Source organism: Orussus abietinus, unplaced genomic scaffold (genome assembly GCF_000612105.2).
Source record: "Orussus abietinus isolate OABI.00-Male unplaced genomic scaffold, Oabi_2.0 scaffold130, whole genome shotgun sequence".
NCBI lineage: Eukaryota > Metazoa > Arthropoda > Insecta > Hymenoptera > Orussidae > Orussus > Orussus abietinus.
Genome location: NW_019394315.1, coordinates 225,524 through 246,144, shown reverse-complemented (window position 1 = coordinate 246,144; position 20,621 = coordinate 225,524). Strand labels below are relative to the sequence as shown.

Here is a 20,621-nt window from a genome sequence, read left to right as displayed (position 1 = left end):
TTCTTCGGCAGGACGAGGGGAACCGTCATAGGTACGTGCACACTTTCCAAACGGCAACTGATCCAATTTACGTGAGCGTTCCGCAAACGGACCGGCGGACCCAGTCGTGGCCTAAACAATCCGGCCAGTCATTAGGAGGCCTCCGAGACCATCGCTCGACAGACGTTAAGCGGACCTCTCGACAAAAGGCAAGTCCCGAGGGAATCGTCACCGCGGGGCGACTCCGTTGGGCAACCCTCGGGGTTTCTGGACGCGATGCAACAGGTGGGAAGGTACTTCCTCCCGTTGGGTCGCCCCGGCGAAACGGCCTCGTCGTCTAGGCGACGCAACGACGCATCGGCACCCCCGAACCGACGACGACGACGGCACTTCTGCGATTCCCACGTCTCTAGGTGGCGCACTCCGACCCGTGGATGTCGAAGCGAGCATTGGCGACGAGATCGTCCACCGCGACAGGGAGGTGCGATACACCAGTGTGCACTTCTCGGGCCGATTCGACGCGTCGAGGCCTCACGTCCCCGCGACGTCTCGACCTGGACGGAGCTGGACTCGCGAGCGGTCCTTGCGGCGCGGCGAACTAGCGAGGGCCGACGCAGGAACGGCGGCGCGGAAACGCATTTAACCGAAGAGGGACGGAAGTGGCGAGAAACCGACCGAGGAACGCCGGAACTGCGGCAGGCTCGCGAGACCGCGCGTCCCGATCGGCCGGTTCGAGGCAGCGGTTCGATCGCGAGATTCCAGATCGCGAGGCTCCAGATCTTGAGATTCCAGATCGCGAAACTCCAGGTCGTGAGTGCTCGCCCGCCACGACGCGAGGAAGGCGAGAGAGAGGGAGAGAGAGGGAGCACTCAACTTGACGTGGACGCGCGTGTCACTGCGACCGAGGCTCACGCCGTTTCCGCTCGGCGGGTCTCCGCTTCCCTTCTTCCTTTTCCACCCCCACCGGGGCGCTGTGCGTGCGTGCACGACGACACCACACCGTATCCTCCGTTCGCCGGAGCACGCCGGACTGCCGCAGGATCGAGTTGCAGCAGTGTCGGCACTGTACCCGCTACTCCGGGGCCTGTGGTGGTGTCGCGGCGTCGGCGGCGGCGGCGGCGGCGATGGTGGTGGTGGTGGTGGTGGTGGTGGTGGTGGTGGTCGTGGACGCCAGGACGACGTGGAGGGGACAGGAGCGCTCGCGCGGCGGGGGAAGGGCACAGGGTGGACAGAGGGAGGGGAACGCGAACGCCCCTTGAAAGCTTCAACCACCTGCTGCCATCGCCTGGGCCGCGGACGCACCGACGGGACCGACTGCCGACTGCCGGCACATGTGTCGGATTAGGTAAAACGCGATCCCCGGAATGCCCTCGCGCTTCTTTCGCGAGTCCCTTCCTCCCCCTCTTCGCGATAGCTTGGATCCTGCTAGGACGCTCCAAAAATCCCGAAAAAAATGTCGTTTTCCTAGACGCGCTTTGGAGTTCGATCCTCATATTTAAGAACAGATGCTGGACAGCCGCCTCACGTGTCCAGAAAATTTGGACAGCGACCTCCTTGTCGTTAATTTACGTTTAGTATCTAAACGGTACCCGATCGCATCGGAGGAAAGTATACGCAATGAACCGGTTGGGGATGAACTCGCGTTTACACGATAGCCGGACCTAAGTTATTTCTTAGGTCCAAGCGATATCGAGGACGGAGGGTTGGGACCTAAGAATGTTTATTAACGTCAAGAGTGAAGTTGGCAGAGGGAAACCGATAAAGCGTCCCGACCGCGTCAGGGACTTTCGGAGAGCTCGAGAAGAGGACCGCCTAGAAGAGGCGCATCCGCTGACCACATGGATCGAGACCCATCGCGGACCGACCCGGCCTTATCACCGAGCAGATTATCGGCCAGATAGAGCCCAAAGCGAAGGAACCCAGGAGACGCGAGTGGTCGATGGCGAACCCGGCCGTTGGCCAGCAGCTCGCCCACGCGCTCGGCTCGGCTCGGCGTCGTCATGGGCCTATCCTATTTTTGAGAGGCACGGAGGAAGGGAACCAGAGGAAGGGGCGGAGGGTGTAGACCGGATGCGTCGAGGTGAGGCAGAGGGATCCGTACGGTGGCTCGCACGTGATACAGAGGGGACCGGAAGCGTGTGCCCCCTTCGCCTCGTGCCTCCTTAGCTCGCATTCGTACGGCCCCAAAGCGGCCGTACCGGCAATAGCAATGGATGGAACTTACACCAGCGAAGTACAATGAAGACGGAAGGCGTCTCCCGTATTCGCGCTCTCCTCCTTCCACGGAACTTAAGAACCTGCCCCTCCGCGAGCCCCTTTCTTCCTTTCTTTCTGCCTTCCTGCGAGGGGGCGATTGCTCCTCCCGACAGCGGGCATTGTCGAATTGTCCTAAGTTCCGAATTCTAGATACCTATACCCTGTTATACAGCCTTCGCCCCGTCGTCTACGCGGACTTTTACAGGGGAAGATATCAAATCGGATTGTTTTTAGCACGACTTGCTAGAAAACGAATATCGAACTTAACCTTGACGACAAACTCTCCGTCATTGGTGAGACTTCCTCTTCTAAATAATTGGACAAACTCGTCTATGACCGACATCCGAGGGCGAATTCGGGAAAGTCGGGGCTCGTTGGAAACGTTTCTAGAAGTTCCCGCGGAAAGAAACTCTTAAACGAGTGCCAGGGGGCAAGGGTAGAATTCGTCGAGGCTTTCGAGCGGAGTCTTCGACCCCCTTTTATCCAAAAGCGCCATCGTCGGAGTCGCGACGTCGCCCTTCGGGGCGGATCCGGCGAGACGCAGGGGACGGATAAAAAATGTGGGCTTGCGTCGACAAGGGGTGCATCGGGGGCTGGGTCCCGTTTGGCGCAGGTTGTATTCAGTCTTTCCTTCATTCATGGCCCGTACTGGCTGGGTAGGAGAGACTACAAAGCCTCGACTCATTGAGAACGCACGGCGTGGCGTGGCGTGGCGTGGCGCGTCAAGCGGTAGACACAGTCCGTGTACTACCCTGTACGTGTTCGTTGCCATCCGTCCACGAAGCCTGGTTGGGCCCATGGTGAAACGGTGGTGGTAATACATGGCAAAGTGGTGGTGACACGGCACCGGTGGTAGTACAATCAAGGAACGGTCATGGAAAGGTGTTGGACCCACGTTAACGCGTTTTCGATAGGGTGTTGGTGGCCTCCGAGGTGGTGTTGGTTCCACGATGGTAAGGTAGTGGTGTGGTGGCGATATAGCGTTGATGCCACGATGGTAAAAGGTGGTGGTGGGATGGTGACACGGTGTTGGTACCCTGGTACAGAGGAGGGCCAGGCTCGCGTTACAACCGGAAGTCGGGCCCGGCCCTCCGGCCTAACCAGGGGAGGGACCCCGGGTTCCGGGGGGGAGGGGGCATATCTTTACAATGTCCTCGAGTGCTCCTCCCTTAATGCACCCTTAATGTACTCTCGACGAGTTTTCTCGTATTGTTGCTCACTTCGGCCCGGGAGGGAGCGGGGCGGGGCCCGCGGAGGGGGCAGATGTAGACAATCCTGTTCAACTACTTCGACATAAGTAGGGGAGAGTTAGGCCAACGAGGTGCCATCCACTTTTGGGCACATGCCCCGCTCAATGGGGAGCAGATGAAAGTACCAGTTTAATGTGCCGTGTAAGGAGGATCGCTTGATTCTACGTTGTTTACTGTTTCCCATTTGTATAACGTTTCCGTTCGCATGTTTAACGACTGAAATTGTCTAAATACTATCTTCATCCGTGCATTCGCGACTTCGCGTCCCGATCATTGGTAAAATCGACGTGTCACCAAACCCGCCGAGGTCACCGGCGGGGTGATGATTGCTTAATAAATGATGGGCATCCGCGTCGAATGACTGACTAACCTTTCCATAAAGGCGACTCGGCGTCACAGGACTGTCCTTTTTTGTACACGCGTCAGTATACCAAAGGAGCCGTTCCTCGAGGAGATATTACGCGCGGGCGAATGTACCTATCTGTATTTATGATACATACACATCAATGTACGACGTGACTTTGATCACGATCACTTTGGGACGGCACCCGCTCATTTGAATTTCGAAATGCACCCGACAATAGGTATATTAGCAATACGATTGCGGATTCGGCGGACTGTGTCGTTGGGCGATCGCGTAGCAATTTTGTACACTTTACGTTAGTAAATTCAAGACAATCGAGGAATTTCGAAATGGAAAATGGGGGAGGAGTGCGCGCATTTTCCACATGTCGTGTCCAACGTTCCGACGCGAAGACGTCGAAAGCGAGGATAAGCGAGAGTCGAACCAGAGACCTCGAAGAACCACAATACATAGCGTAACGATTCGCCAGCAGGCAGAAATAATGAGTACATTATACGGCCGCGTGGGCTTGTCAGTAAATGCGATTCTCAAGAGTGCATTCGCGAGGAAATCAAGCAACTACCGATGATTCCATTCAAATTCGTCCGTTTCGAAATCCTACATTTCTTTTACGTCTCCAAGAACGTCCATACCGATCGATATCTTTGACAACAAAGCCTTTCAACCCATCACTGGCATTACTTGTAAAAAAAAAAAATTTAGACGAAAAACCTGGGCAAATGTCTATTAAATATATGTGCTAATGTGATGTAACCCGTAATGTAATTTCGAGCACTTCTCCGAACAATTGTTAAGGTTACGTCAAACCGATACTCCTTAAGGTGAAGTGAAACACGTCTAGGAACTTTATCGACGTCGATAAAGAAGATTTTTCTAAATGCCTACGTTGCTGACGTTGGTTTTTATATTGACGGCTGTGTCGAATTATATTGGGTATTGTACCAAATGGCGTACTCCACCTGTCGTTTTCGTACAATAATTATAAAGAAATCGAAGTAAAACTCCAGAAATCCTCTGGATTCATGCTCTCCGTGGCCCTAATTGACTGCAGAGGGACCCCCGGCGCCATCTCTGATTTCCAGGTCAATTAAATTTTCACTCCGAGACCTCGTATTCCCATCGTTTTAGCATAGAAGCGCATACAATACTTTTTTTGCCCTTATCCCGTTCAAATGCGAGTTTATCGATTACCACAGGGTTCTAAATTGTCGTCAAATTGTCTTGACCCTTTCAATTCTCATGTCGGAGCCTTCGATAATTGTATATTGATCGAAATATGAGAGCTCGACGCCATTTTGGTTCTGGTCTGAGCTGAATTAAAAAATTTGTTTACAAAATCCAAATCTTGTATGTGTCAGGACAATTCTTAGATGATCAGGAGTGATGTGTCAAAGTTTCGGACAGTTTGGTCTAATACCCTTAAAAAAAAGTGTTGTATTCGAATCGACTGATTTGAAAGGGGTTTCACTTCACCTTAATGTCGCCTCCCTGGACCTCCCCGAAGACGAGCGCGCCAGCTCGCTGCTCCTGGCAGGAAGCGGCAAAATCGATTACGCTAATTTGAGATTATTAAAAAAGAAATCTTTAGCGAGCAGCCGGCAAGGCAATTCGGAGTACAAATCCCGGCTTATAAGTAAGACGCGGGCGTCGTCAGGGGGCGGCGAATCATCTCCATTGTCCGCGGCGAAGCGTGCAGGCCCGGCTTTCCCTCGTTCACCCACGGTCACTGCTGCCATGGCGTAATTCTTAGCGAATCTATGTCGCTATAATGCGAGCACGCTCAACTACGAACAGGCTTTAATGCAGCCAGACTATAATACGAGCGCACTATAATGCAAGAAGTCCGATGTAAGCGCGATACGCGTTTACAAAGACGTTGCACCCGCCCCTCCGCTCATGACAGGCACCAAGTTGCGTCGGAAATTATGTTTCATTGATAAGCCATGGCTTTGATCCGAATGTGCTGGGTAGCGATAAAGCGGGGCGAGTTTAATGTTGGATCGATCGGCGCTGATCGATTCCGTAAGATAGTTGGGACAGGTCAGGTTGCCCGCGGGGCGTTTTTTAGTCCATTTGATAGTCAGATCGTTTGGCTGATTGATTTCATTGTGCTCGGGGTATTTACGTTATTACGTATACCAGTTTTCGAATCGCTCTCGAGAACGTGTTCGCCGTTAAACGACAAACGGAGAACGAGGAGCGATAATGAGAGTCTTGTGGTAATACGCAAAACGCCCGAGAGATGGTATCTTCTCTGACGTAACGATGAGAAACTCTAACGTCGCAACACTTTCGTTTGTATTGCAATCAAGGGGAATAAGTAAACCGTAAGTATGGAATAGGCGAGCCCCTTTTGTGCAACTAGTGGAAACGCGATATCGCTGGTTTATCACTTTACTTTATACTTTGTAATTAAAGCGAGTTAAATATTTCATACGCCGCGTGATAGACCTTTCACGTGGTTAAGTTTTTACGAGCTTCCCCTAACCTTCACATATGAAAACAGCTCGAAAGTGCAATCGCTCGTTGTATGATTATAAATTGCAGAATTTGTAGAGGGCATGTATGGAAATGGAGAGATATAAAGAATGACCCTTACCGTCGTTGTGGTACTGCTGCCTGTGCGACAGAGACACCGCTGACGGTGGTGGCGGTATTTGCGGTACACTTTGGGGACCCGATGAATTAGACGTTGTGGAACTGGTCGGTGTGCCAGGACTTTTGTGTTCTGGCGTTGATACTGGATTGGTTGCACCTTGATATCCCAGGAACTCCCCCAGGTCGGGCACGCAAACGCTCTCGTATAAATTAGCGGGCATATCTTCTAACGAAGGCTTCTCTACGTCGACGTCTGAAAATGATGGACAATAGCGATAAAACGGAGATAATTCATAATTCAATGTGATAATATATGCCTGTGAAAATAGCCAGTTTCTCAGGGTGCGGCACGTCCGAATTAGGTTTGACGATAAACCAATATAGTTTGTACGCGCTAAAAACAACGGGATATTTTTTAATTCCCGTTTATCTTTCTACCTATCTTCAATGACGCTTCGTCATTTCGGCGTAATTGGGTACGACATTTCCCGTGTTAAATTTCAAGTTTACACGAAAGCGCGACGGCGACACGTAGGTCGCACAAGTTTCACTGTGCGTTCGATCGTGTCTGCAAGAGGAAACAGCTTTTTAGTTTCTTAATTTCCGTTCTCATTCGAGGAATCGAAGTGTCTCCCGACATTAATTTGTCACCGTGCCTGTGCATCGCGAAAGATATCTCGCGACTTGTTAAGTGATTATTTTGCAAATGCACGTATATAATTAGTGAAATAGCTGCTTTATAATATCTCAAAACACCCCGATCGATGTTTGAAAATTATCCTAAGAAGTGTTATTCCAAACAACGTTACAAACGTTTGCGATAAAAAATTCTCGTTTACCAAGAAATATCCAACCTTAACATTCGTCATTGTCAACAGGAAATGAGATAGTCGCCGTACATTCTGTTGTCTCTCATGCGTCGGTTGAATGGATCAGTGGTTTCCACAGAAGGGAATCATCCTTAATTTTGTAAAAGTACTAAATTCTTGAATACGTATCGTTTCTCTTGTCAACGCTCCCGGAATTAAAGAGTGCTGTCACTAGACTTCTACAGATAAAAGAAACCGCGAAAGGAAGCATGGAGTTTTACCGAACAGAAGTTAAATCATGGGTGAACCCATACTTCCTCTTAACCTGGCTTTCTTTATCCCCAAGTGCCTCCTTTTTCCCTATAAATTGTATGTAGCAACTTTCATCAAGTGTTTCGATTTTCTCTGCTTTTCTTTCCTGTGTTAAACTTCGGCGTCGATTGAAATATGCACGCGTTCATTCTCCCTCGTTAAATATGACAGAAGTGAGAATATACATAAATAAATGATATTTATATATTGGTACTTTGCTGAAAATCGCAACTTCTCTCCTCGCACTCGCATGGGTAGTGATAGCTGTACAGAACGGTGGAAAGCGGATCGTTTCCGGTGGACCCAGGGCCCAATAATTGTGGGGCTTTCGCGAGCGCGTGTCGCGACTGAAGTTCTGAAAATACGGTGAAGGGAGGCGGACATTTGAGAAGAGCCGCAGTTCTATGCACGGTGCTTCGAGAGCATCTAAGTGGCTAAGGTAATAGGGACGGCCGGGACCATTCTGGGAGTACAGGACATCCGGAGTGGGAGTTTCAATGCTGAGCTTTTTCTCCTCCATCCAACACCAATTCGGATAAAAACTCTACGTGCCAATTCAACCCCCCTTGTCCCGGTCCTGTAGCCTGCTATTGTAGGACGATATCTTTTTTATCCATACCTCGCGCCACATTGCAATTTCACGGAAATTCGATCCGTTCTTCGATCGCCAATAGGATGCTAGCCAAGAGATGCACGAGGACACTGAAAAAGGTCAGGTGTTGTCCTATGGAAGGTCTGCACAGGTGAAAATTCTACGTTTCTTTATCTTTTTATGTATCCCTAAATTATCCCGACTGAATTCAGCTATGCCTAGGCTTTAAACAATTTATTTACCATATATCCCTTCTCTTCCTAACTCACCACGGACGAAATTACAAAACAGGCTGGAAGGCATTGTATAATGAAAAGCTTTCCTACGTAGAAATTGGCGTGATCAATCCACGAGGATGGACTTCACTCGTTTTGCCTCTCCCAAGAGAAAAGTGAGCGAAAGGAACTCGTTGCGCGATTCGACGTTTCCTTGCGGAGGTCATAGAAATCGAAGGATTGCAAGTCCGTAAAGTCGAACCTTTCCGAAAGATAGAAAGTATCGCGTGAAAATCATTTGGCCACACGAAAAGTCGCTCACCTTTTTGTAGGATTTCCAGGTGTTCCCAGAGTATGTCCCCCATGAACGCAGGGGCACGTGCTAAAAAAGACTCCTTGCCCATGGCGCAAATCTGTTTCCCCGTCATGTGCTGCCATGGCTGCATCGCGACACCTTCCAACGAGAATTCCCTGATGGCCCAATGCAGCCAGTGTGCTACTGCCGTTTCTGACCATTGCCTTGGATCTGAAACGGACAACAATACCATTTTTTAAGATCTCTTGACCGCGATACTAACGGATATGGATCTCGTTGTAGAATCAATGGGAGCCCAAAACCGCCTAAATTGGTAGTAAAATGATATCAGCGTTACTTTGGTTAGTGGAGTGCATTGGAATCGTAGAAAAGCATGCATCAAAAAGAGTGAAGAATATAATCAATGAACGAGACCCGCCATTGGTCGAAACAATACCGAGAAACATCGGAATGTCCCATTTGAGGTTCGCGCCCATATTTGCACGCACGTCTTGCATTGTTCTATGTGGTGATTTCGCGTCCCAGACAGTCAAGAACGAATCGTGGAGTGGGAGAATCCTTGCAAGAATTCTTCTTGGAATATTTCGTGGCAACCATCATAAAGTCTCGGAAAATAATGACTGTTGTGATTTAGAGAGAGCACGGCTAGAATAAATTAGCAAGAGACCACTATTAAACAACATCGTAGATATATTCAAAAGGTACGATATGCACGAATAGGATACAATAACCGTATTTAAAAAAATAGTTCACGGGATGATCTAAGATTTTCTCACCGCTCATTCTGAATCACGTAAACGCTAATCTCTTGGTTGAATCTCGGGGGTATTAATGTGTCTTAATTCACCTCCTTTTCAACTTAACGAATAATTGCATTCCACTTCAACTAAGCATTCCAACTAAAAGGATGAGCGCAAAGAGGCGCAAAAGATGGCCGTGACTCACGACTCTAGAGATACAAAATCGAGTCACGCTCCGCGTGATCCGCACGCATCGACTCTTAATAATGGTGTCCGCAGGGCGTAACATACTGTGTGTTTCTCGCGAAATTAAACCTTGTTTTCCCGGTTTCACCGAGCATTTCGAAAATTAATTACAATAGCCCGCGCTCGAGGGTAACCATCCCATGCTCTCCCCTCGACAGTGGACGCTTGGCCGCAAAAAAAGCGAACGAAAGCATCGCGACTAGACGTCTAGCTTTACGAAAACGCGGCAACTCGTTATCGGACGTCAAATTACATCCATCGAGATTGCAAGTAGAATAGACAATGCAGGGAGCGTCGCAAGAACGAGCGTCGGGCTGGTCTCGCGATGGCCACTCGACTCTTTCTTGCGAAACACGGATTTTATGAATGGAGCAAGTCCTAGAAGCACTCTTCGAGGAACGGATAGTATGTACGAATAATGAAGAAATGTGTAACCCCGAGAAAGCGTGCTCGCGAAGGCGGACATGTGTGCGTGCACATAATAAATATAGAGAAGGTGAGCAAAGACGAGTGTCTAACGGCGCGACACGGATCAAAGCGACCGCCGATGTTTGAGGATCGCGTCGATATTTGTTCAACTTATTCCTTGTCAGCATTGTTAGCAAGACTATGCTCTTTCTGGCGCTCTCCCCCCCTTCCCCTCCCTGACTATCTTTCTGGCAGGTTTGTCTCTTTCGGGGGGCACTGTAACGACGCTTCGCACAGATTTCCCCGAGTCGCCCCGTAGCAGCGATCCTTGGATCCAAATAGGAAAAACTAGGAACAAATTTTATCTTTCTCGCGCATTCTCTTCAACCGATCATTTCATCCATAACATCCCGGTGTAGCAACGACATTGAGAAATGTCCAAATTCCAATTTAAAATCAGTTCCATCGGTGCGGTGATTCCTCCGATTGAGCCACTAATATCAATTACCCATTTCCAGTAATTTAGGCATCATTTAGACATAGCCACGGTGAAGGGTCCCTGGTATATAATCGATTACTTTGGAATAAAAGAGATTTTGAGGGGAGAGGTGATCAACGTCGCCGCGGCATTTGTCGAGGTGAAGTCAATTGCGAATCTCCCGCGAAATCTTATACGCAAGGCATGTTGCCGTGTCCTTAGATTAGGCGGGTCGAGCCGATCGGGGAAACCTTGTATCTCGCAGCGGTGGTCGCGACCGGCTCAAAGGGAGTCGGAGAGAGACGGGCGAGGTTTCGGCGAAACCGCGGGCGAAACGTTGACGGACTCCAAAAGGCCCGCCCGAAACGGAACAAAGAGTCTTCCGAATCGCTCGAATCGACCGCGGTGAGTCGAGGGGCCGCGCGAGGGCGCAGCGAGCGCCGATCGGGGTGCGCATGCGCGGGCGTAGAGGGCGCCAGATGCGAGCGCGATAATTCGAGGGCGCTCAACGAGGCGATACGCGGCGTGCCCACGGGCATGAAATACACCGAATCCCGAGGAAACAATCGCCCGGCGAAATCGGGCCAGGCAATCTCCGGGAGGTCAGCAACGCGTCGTCGGCGGCGTCGTCGTTGCGTCCCGTCGCGTCCCGTCGCGCCACCATCTTTCTCTCTCTCTCGGGACGCGCATGCTCGCGCCCGCACACGTGCGTGCGCACCGCGATGTGACGCGATGTGCGGGAATCGTGAATGCGATGTTGATGGTTCTGATGGGGAGCCGATGCCACACATCCGGTATGCGCATTCAGAGCCACGCGGGTGTGACGTTACTTCCGGCCTACATGCCCTCGGTCGTACCCTCGGGCCAGATCGCCTACTCTTGCCTCCGACTTCGCGAGCCCGACCCAGGACCCGACCCGACCCGGACCCGACCCAGCCCGAGCGCTCGGTAAACCTAACCTAACTCAAACGGACGCCGCTTTTCGAAAGGAAATATCGGGAAAATTGAACCATTCTGCCGATTAAAACTATTCCCCAACATGTTAGTCGAAATAAGTACTCTAATTTTGTCGAAATCTTTCTATAAAATGACCATTATTTACTTCCTAGCCATGCAGTACGAAACGTGCCGAGGGAACAATCAATTGTGCGATAATTAATATTCGTCCCGAGTGAACAATTAATACGGAATAATTAATATTCGTGCATTTAATTTCATGGGAAACAGTTTCGGAGCGTGCAGAGAATGTAACCGAAAATATCCCATGGATGTTACAGGGTGAAAATAGTTTAATTGTCCTAGGAATTTCAGCAGGTTACAAATTATGACTTAATGCGACAACAAACCTTTGGTTATGTTAAGGCGATCTTGCTCTTTCTCCCAAGAAGCGAAGGAAGCCTTGAGGGCTTCTGTCATCTTTTTGTTGGTCCCGGGTGTCAGCGGCGGCACCTGCGCCGGTATGTCTGCAAAGCAACAAGATAAGACGATTATTAGCGTTAATACACAAGCACTTAATATGAAAATTCTGGGGCATAATTAAGGCATGAAATTACCTAGGGAACACGAGGAATATATATAAGAAAGTCCAAAATGAACCGCACGATCCACATCCTAATCTCGGATACCTCAAAAACTTCCTGCCTTTCATTGCGAAATAACAAAGTGCCTCCGATAATAGAGATAAGCGAGTACTATAACGCGTCTTTGATACACTGTATTACCATACAGCTGTGTTGAATCATATCGTAAATCTAAACGATTAACTGTTAGGTTTCCCAACTTCCTGCGGCGCTTGTCGCGTTTTTGGCTGGAAGTGATTAGCATATATTATAATATATCCAGAATTAGCCTCGGCCGAAGCCCGGCGAATTTTCCTGTCGCGAAGCCTAGCCCTGAGAGGAAACCGTGAGGTTTTCATGCCGCTTTTTCATGGACGCAGGATCGCGCACGGGGGAACGTACGATCGTATAATTACGGGCATAGAATTATAAAGAGGAAGACGTGCATTAACCGAACGTCAAACGAGAAACGTGATTCCGCGTAACCTTGACGACCGGTGAAAGTAAAGAATAGGGTGGTTATCGGCGCTTGATAATTCTCGTCATAATCGGAAACCGGAAGTGTGCAAAACCTGTACGCTCTCCTTCTGGTTGGGCAAGCTTCGCGAGAGGATCGTTCGACCGAGAACCGTTGAAAGCAGGATCTGCCTGCCTCGTTAATTTCGATCCGTCCGAAATACCTCGTTAATAAAAAGCCATACTTTGCATATGCTAAATCCTGTAAAAAAAGAAGAAAAAAAGATAGGCAAGACCGTTCTACCTATCTTTGCGGGGGTACCGGTACCGTACAGGCAGAATATTAGTTCGTGAACGCGGTAAGCCGGGAGGAAAGGGTTCGAAAGACAATTAAGCAATTTTATGAGAAGACCGTTCTAGGGCCTCGTCGTTACCCTCGGCCGAAGCATGGATGCTCACCATTTGGCGGCGGACTAGAGGATAAGGCTCGCATTCCCGTGCTGGCGCGTGCACGGTCGTTCGAGCAGGACAGCGAGACGAATGGCCCAGCGTGTGTGAGAAGGCGGGTTAATGGTACTTCTCACACACGGTTGGCGAGTGCACGTCAGGTGTCGCAGGGCGGCAAGGTAAGGTAAGCCTGGCCGAGGCAAAGCAAGGGGCATCCTAGATAGCATCGTCGTAAAGAGGGGTGCAACTGCCGGGCAGGTGCAGGTGCATCGCGTCTGCTTACTCGCGTTCTATGGCGCAATACACCGCGCGCCTTCTGGCGTACCATTCCGCTCTTGTATTTTCCTTTCCAGATCTCTTCGAAACGACAGACGGATGGATACCCCGCACAATACCCTCCACGCAAAGGGGTGGCTTTCGACGGTAAACCTCTTCGCGGGAAATCCCGATGAAGTCGCGGAGGATAGCAAGATTTTCAGGATGGAACATAAATATCCCATGGGGAGGCGTCTCGCTGGGATCATTTTTTCTTTGGCATGTTTGATTTTTCGCTGTGCGGTAAGTATTCGCGATTAGCGAGGAAACGATGGCAGATGACTCGGACCGATGATCCCGCCGATCGAGGCGAAACGCGCCTTCGGGGTAAGGCCGGAGTAATTAGAGGGGAATTAAAACGACGAGTTAAACGCACTCACGAAATCTCACGACCGTCATCGACACGAAGGCAGGTGGTGGCCGATCGCCTCAATGGAAAGGGCGCCGCTACCCAGGGAATTACAATCAGCGGGCCGATATCGATCGATGGATTGGTATCGGTGATAAGGGGACAAGCTCGACCAGGCGGTTCGACTCGATCGAATCGAAATGCAAATGCCTCTGACCCGTGACCCAGGTGACACTTCACCTCGCATGCTCCACATATATTTGCATAACCGACGTTATTTACGACTCGTGCGATGCGCCGCGCTACTCCAAACTACCAACACCTCCAGATGAATATTTTCTTTATCCGATAACCTTAATTGGCTTTCAAAATACATTTGTATTCCGAGTCAACCGTTGGGTATATTTCTACCGCCATAAAGAACGCGGCAGTAATTTTTATCTACCACTTGGAATTTATTCCGAACCCAAGGTAGCAGGGACCAAAGACCAGCTTGTAAATCGGACGTAACCGATTTTCGAAGGAAGCGCGTAATAATCATTATGCAACCTGGTAAAAAATTCGAGACATAAGTTATTCCATTTTCCCCCCACATTCGGTATTTGTAGGATTTTAACCCGACACTTATAACTATTCTCTAACAGCACCAGCATCAAACATGTCGAGAATATTTGCTAAGTGGAGTTAGCCTTCTGGAGAAAAAATTCAAGGATGTTAATTCTAGGTGAGGAGTCCTCAAGGAGTGTAAGAGGCACGTGGAACGCGTTATACGCGTCTTGTCCCATGTCGCCCCTTCCAAGGAATGCTCTCCCTCGGGGTCTTCTCCGCCACCCTAACCGTGGCAGCTGTCAAACTAGGGTCAAAACCCTCCCACCAAATCATTTACATTTCATTAGACTCCACTCCGAATCGAGAAAATTACCCCAAGCGCGACGGAGCGTGTGAAAAAATCGAGGAATTAAAAAGAAATGCAATTATCTTCCTCGTACCGGAGGACGGGATCGAAGGTTCGAATCCGGGGGGGACGAGGGAATTCTTCCCGAGTGAATACGAGAGGGAAAGAAGGCTGTTAGGGAATAAGTAAAAAGCGCGGCGTTCGGCACGGAGCGGCGACCCGTACACCTGTTGCGCGGCTGCGTCCGGTTCGGGCGAAGTCGGGCGAGCTCGGGTAACTCCGGCCCCTCGGGGCCCCGAGGGATGCGCGGATATTACGGGGCGAGCCGGCGCGCCGCGTTGCGTCGCGTCGCGTCGCGTTGCATCGCGTTGCGTGCTGCGCCGCGCCGTGACCACGTGTTCCCTGCCTCGCCTCGATGCCCTCGTCAACTCTGTCTCTCCTCTGTTCTCCTCCCCTTGCATAAATACGCCATAAAGTAGGCACGGGAGGCCGCCTGCGATCTTAAAACACCTAAATATAAACCGCCGGAGTGTATTTCGGTGTAGACGTAAATCTCAAGGCGAGGGAGGGGCAAGGGCTGCTCGCCCATCGGTCGTGACTTCGCTCCAGAGACTCCTCCAATCCGAATCGAACTTGATTCTAGTCGATCGCGACTCGATTTCCGGTGTATTAAGGTGAAGTGAAACACGTCGAGGAACTTGATCAACGTCGATAATGAAGATTTTTCTAAATGCCTACGTTGCCGACGTTCGTTTTTATATTGACAACTGTGTCGAATTATATTGGATATTGTACCAAATGGCATATTTCACCTGTCGTTTACGTACAATAATTATAAAGAAATCGAAGTAAAACTCCAGAAATCCTCTGGATTCATGCCTTCTGGGGCCCTAATTGACTGCGGGGGGACCCCCTGCGCCATTTGTGATTTCCAGGTCAATTAAATTTTCACTCCCAGACCTCGTATTCCCATCGTTTTAGCAACGAAGCGCATACAACACTTTTTTTGCCTTTATCCCGTTCAAATGCGAGTTTATCGACTACCAGAGTGTTCTAAATTGTCGTAAAATTGTCCTGACCCTTTCGATTCTCATATCAGAGCCTTCGATAATTGTATATCGATCGAAATATGAGAGCTCGACGCCATTTTGGTTCTGGTCTGGACTGAGTTAATAAATTTGTTTGAAAAATCCAAATTTTTAATGTGTCAGAACAATTCTTAGATGATAATGTGTCAAAGTTTCGGACAGTTTGGTCTAATACCCTTAAAAAAGAAGTGTTGTATTCGAATCGACTGATTTGAAGGATGTTTCACTTCACCTTAAGATTATTCAGAAATTTCGTAAACCCGACTACAAAGTCCAGCTCGTCGTCTGGATCTAGAAGTCAAGGTTTAAGCGTTCCCGTAGGACGTCTCGTTTAAAGACATTTTTTAGCGGAAGGGAACGTTCGCGTGTCATTTAATAGATGACGCGGGGAAAGATTTCACTTTTGCTCGACTTTTTACTTTTGATCTCGACGACGGGACCGTTAAGCACGAGCTTCCGACGAAGCCGGGAGGTGCATCATTGCCCGAGGTGTAAGGAATTACGGAAAGTGTGCATTTAGGTAGTAACGTCGAAGGATGGAGTTTAATGACCGAGTAACAATAAAAGTGTATTCCCTCTGATGAATGATAATGAGTACCGAGATCATCGGTTATTAAGGCTGTCCGAGCGAACAAATTGTTCGACATAATTTTGATGAATAATGAGTTTCCATCGTAAATATGGCATTAAAGCATAAAACTCATCAGGGGTACCGTATTATTACGTGTAGTGCGTGGAATAGGGCTGCTCTAATTTCGCAGTTATAAATTGATATTTAGTATTATACGCCGACACTTAAGCCGCGAGGGCCTCTAACCGCTTCCACGAAACGACGAGACTCCTCGATTTGCCTCCTATCGTATTGGGAAAATGTAAAGAGGCGTAGGTTAATCGAGGCCGAGGGAAGCGTTCTCGACCATTTCGCCTAGGCCGTTTAACGAGGGATTTTACGACAATCACGACCACGAGGCAACCTCGAATTCGTCCACGGTGGTATCGCCTAGACCGGTCGGACGATGGTTAGCGAACGGTCCGCATAACAAGTGGTAACGTTATTGTTAGTCGACCGATTATCAACGGACCGCGTGTTTCACCGAGATACGGACCGGCGAGTGCGCTCCGCGATAATGGCCGCGCCGACTTCCGGAGAACGACAGATCGGGCACACCGATGGCCGCCGAGTGCGTGAAAGTTCCACATGGACGAAAATCCCACGTACGGCCGCGATTGTGCGAGCAGGACTAATTATCGTGTCCCGGACTGATTACCCGCAGCGGCCGCGTCTCTGGCTCACCCGATAATTTCTGATTCCGACCCCTCGGCTATCTCGCTCGCTCGGTCCTATTCTCAACCCGAGACTTCCTCCCCGAGGCGGTTCCGCCTTTCTTTCTTCCCCGCCCCGAGAACCCGAGGATTCGCTCCACCTCGCGACCACCGGGCCCCGGCGAAACCAGGTCGCGGCGAAACGTTGAACCCCGATTTACGAGCACCTCGTCGGAAAGTGCCAATCAAAGCTGAAGATTTCACTTAAACCTTGCGTCACCGCTGACCGCCGAAAGTCAGGATTAATAACGACCGAATGGAGTCCCGCGGAGCGAGACTCATTTACAATTTGCAGCCTGGAAGGTAATAAAGTGGCCCGCTCGAATTATCGCGGTCGTTAAGCGTTACAAGTTGTGCGTAAAAGATCCCTTCGGAGGTTCGACGAATATATTGCGGGTACCCAGACTTACTACGTGTTTCTAAACGCGGATATGCAAAAACGCAACAGGTTTCCTCTAGTGGGGTGAATACTTTGATCGAGCAACCGTGCGGCGTTTACGAACCAGGCGTCGATGCACCGGCAACGAATACTGCAAAGAGCACGGTTAATATCGGCCATTATTCGTTCCCCGAGTCGCCCTTTATCGGGGTCGTAAAACGCATCTATTCTCAAACGACGTTCGATGGATTCCTAAAGGACGGGACCGTACCTCTGGGCCTGCCAAAAGACTTCATGGCTTTGATCCCCATCCCGGCGGGTGCGTCGGCGGCGTAGTCGACGTACATCGGGGCGATCCTCCGATAGGCGCTCATCAAAGCGTCCCTGTATCACTTGCCATCTACGCACCAGCGTCTTATCGAACTCCACGGGAAGTCGCGAGACTCGCCACGAAGCGGACCTCCGACTGGGTCGAAAAGCGAGTCCTGGCCCCGAGCCTTGGCCTTATCGTCCTCGACCAGGAAACCGATGCACCCTCGACTACGAACTTCCCTCTCTTGAAGCGTCTCTCGAGGACGAATCGTCGCCTGGAGCGAAGCACCTTTCGCGGTCCAGGAAGTCCGGCAGGGTTGCGGTAGGCGTCCCCGATCCCGATTCGCGGAGATCGGGTTACCGACTCTCTTTGGCCGGAGGGTCCGGCAAAGAGCCGAGTCGCCACCGGAGAGCGACGGACCCCGTCGACTTTTCGGGCCCTGGGAAATCGCTCAAACGATCTTCGATAACCAGTACCGGTCAATCGAAGTCCCGACCACGTGGGATCGCCCGCGGGAAATCGGACTCGCCGATCCCTACGAGCCGCGCGAGCCTCCCGGCCGCGCGGTGGGTCTCCAGCGGGTCCGGTGTCGCGCGTCCACCATGTGTTTGCTATCAATTCATAATTACGGCCCGGCTATTTCCGAGCACCTGCTTGCGCAACCGACATCGGTCCCGGTGGGCTTCCTCTCTCTGGGAGTATCGCCGAAAATATTGAGCGTCGCCGAGCGCGCCGGCGACAATGAGAGGGGTCTCCGCGTCGGAGCCGATGGCCCCGGGATGTGCGGGAGCGATCCCGAAGGAAGCTCAGAGTTCCTCGATGGGGATCACCGGTTTCCTAGTGGTCTCCTAGGAAGATCCATCCATGTTCGACCACTCGTCTCGGAATCTCATCGGTTTCTCAGGGAAGATCGGTAGGGTCCCAGGTTTCGGGAGGCGATCACCGGTGCCGGTCCGCCTCGGCTCCGAGTCGGAGGGCTGGGGGGAGGAGGTCAGCGGCTCGCGTCATAGCCAATGGTGGCGCAGCGGAAGAGGGGGCTCGGCGGGGGTCGCCGGGTCTGGACGCGCGTCGCACTATTCCGGTCGCGTCGCGTCGCGGCGCGGGTCTGGCGGTCCGCGACCGGCGGCGGCCGATCGCGATCCTCTCGGCGTTGGCCGGTCGGCGAGCCGCGCGCCATGCCGTCGCGCGGCGCCACCTGCGCGCGGCCCCCGGGGCACTCCGGGGGAAGAGACGTTCCTCGCGCGCGGAAGGCCGCAACGGAGCTCCGGGTCCGTCCGGCGAGAGATGCCGATACTGGCGCGCCGGGATAAGCGGCTCGCGGCTCCCTTCGCGGCTTGCCTCGACTAAAATACTAGCGACGGGTGTTGGTTCGTACGTCGGCGTTACGGCCAGCTAAGCCGCCGTGGCGTTGGCGCGGCGGAGGGGGCTGCTCTCGGTATAGGGGGAGTCGGCCGTGGCGGAGCGCGCGGGCGGACCGGGGCGGAGTGGGGACGCGGTCGGCGGAACGAAGACGGAGGGACCTGGTTTTCGTCTCGTTCGGCTCGTCTCCTGAACCACCGGAGCCTCCGCTCTCTCCCCACCCCCGGGCCACCGCTCGCGCCGGAGTTGGTTTCATGAATGAATGCTCTCTCTCTCGGCGCGCTGCGCGGAGCCGCACGCGCGCGCGTCCACTGGCCGCCGCTCGCGCCTGCGCACCGGCGCGCACCCTCCCGCTTCGCCCGGAAGACAAATACGAGAGAGAGAGAGAGAGAGAGAGAACGAACGTGCACGCCGGAACGCGCGGGCATACCCACGTGCACCTACTACCGGCCACGCTCCTTTTAGCCCTCCTTCCGAGACCGCTTTTTCATTCATGCCGCCTGCACCGACCGACGAGTGCTCGCGATTCATCGATCGGGGTCGTTTCCTGCGATGGACCGATCATCCTTCGCCGGATCCTGCGATCTACCCCTTCCGGGAGCGACTCCGATGCGGGCGGATGCAGGGCGCGGTGGAATCATCTCGATATCTCTCCCCAAAGGGGCACGGACGTGCGAAGCAGTTCCTGAGAATTTTCTGAGCACCTGGAAGATACCGAGAACGTAGATTCCTCGGCGAATTAGATTGGAATTCTTTTTCGAGGATTTTTTTTTTTCCACGCCGTGCAGAGTGTTGGACGAAGACGCGATTTACCGGGGCCGTTCGCAGCTGGAAGAGGCTCGCGATAATTAATTACGCGGACCAGTCGGAGAGTAAGAATGCTCGGAGGTGCGCTCCTTTCCGCGACTCCATGATCTGTCCATTCACCCTGGCGGACTCAATGGAGACGTCCGACAAGGTTCGCCGGCGATTCGCCCTTAGGAGATGATCTTGTCTTGGTTTAGTTGGAACCGATTCGAAGCAATCGACCGGCCCGTGATTACACGGTTGCTTCGTCCTGGGTGTGTAGTAAGTCACTTAGGTGCAGCGTCGCCGATGCAGGGTTTGCGAGAACGGGTGCACCACCTAGGTAGGGCTTGCAGGTGCACGCGATCGCGTACCCGTGCCGGGAGGAATAATTGCTTCTTCCAGCGATCTTCGGGAACGATTTCGCGGGAGGGCGATCGGTTATTCGCCTCTACATTGACCGGTGATCGATTAACCGAGGCTACTCGCGGGTCTAGGCCGATCGTCCGTGGAGGTGCCCGCGCGGCTCGAATTTACCATAATGCCCGGGACCGAACGATTTCACGAGAGCGGCGTCTTCGATATTGGCCGATGAAGGGTTCGACCAAATACCCGTTCTTATCAAAATTTGAGAAACTCCTGAACCGGGGTACATCGCGTCCGAGGAAGACCCAGTTCATCGAGACGAGACTCCGCGATCGCGTCACCGAGACGGGACACTTGACCGGATGGAGTTTGTCGAGGAAGAAGGCCGGGAGAAGCGGTAGCAGGCCCGAGGAAGGAAGTTCC

At 51.7% G+C, this 20,621-nt stretch overlaps 1 protein-coding gene across 4 annotated transcripts in view; it reads right to left on the bottom strand.

Annotated features, from left to right (window-relative positions):
* Positions 1-20,621, bottom strand: part of LOC105697843 (ETS-like protein pointed) — an 86,352-nt gene that overhangs the window by 9,277 nt on the left and 56,454 nt on the right. For 3 of the 4 annotated variants that reach the window (XM_012421543.2, XM_012421544.2, XM_012421545.2), the window contains 3 exons: positions 11,910-12,026; positions 8,698-8,901; positions 6,449-6,700 (listed from right to left, as the gene is read on the bottom strand). In XM_012421543.2, the coding sequence (XP_012276966.1) occupies positions 6,449-6,700; positions 8,698-8,901; positions 11,910-12,026 (573 nt within the window). Of the gene's footprint in view, positions 1-6,448; positions 6,701-8,697; positions 8,902-11,909; positions 12,027-17,645; positions 18,116-20,621 lie in introns of those variants that run through there. The other variant, XM_012421546.2, reaches the window with a different exon arrangement.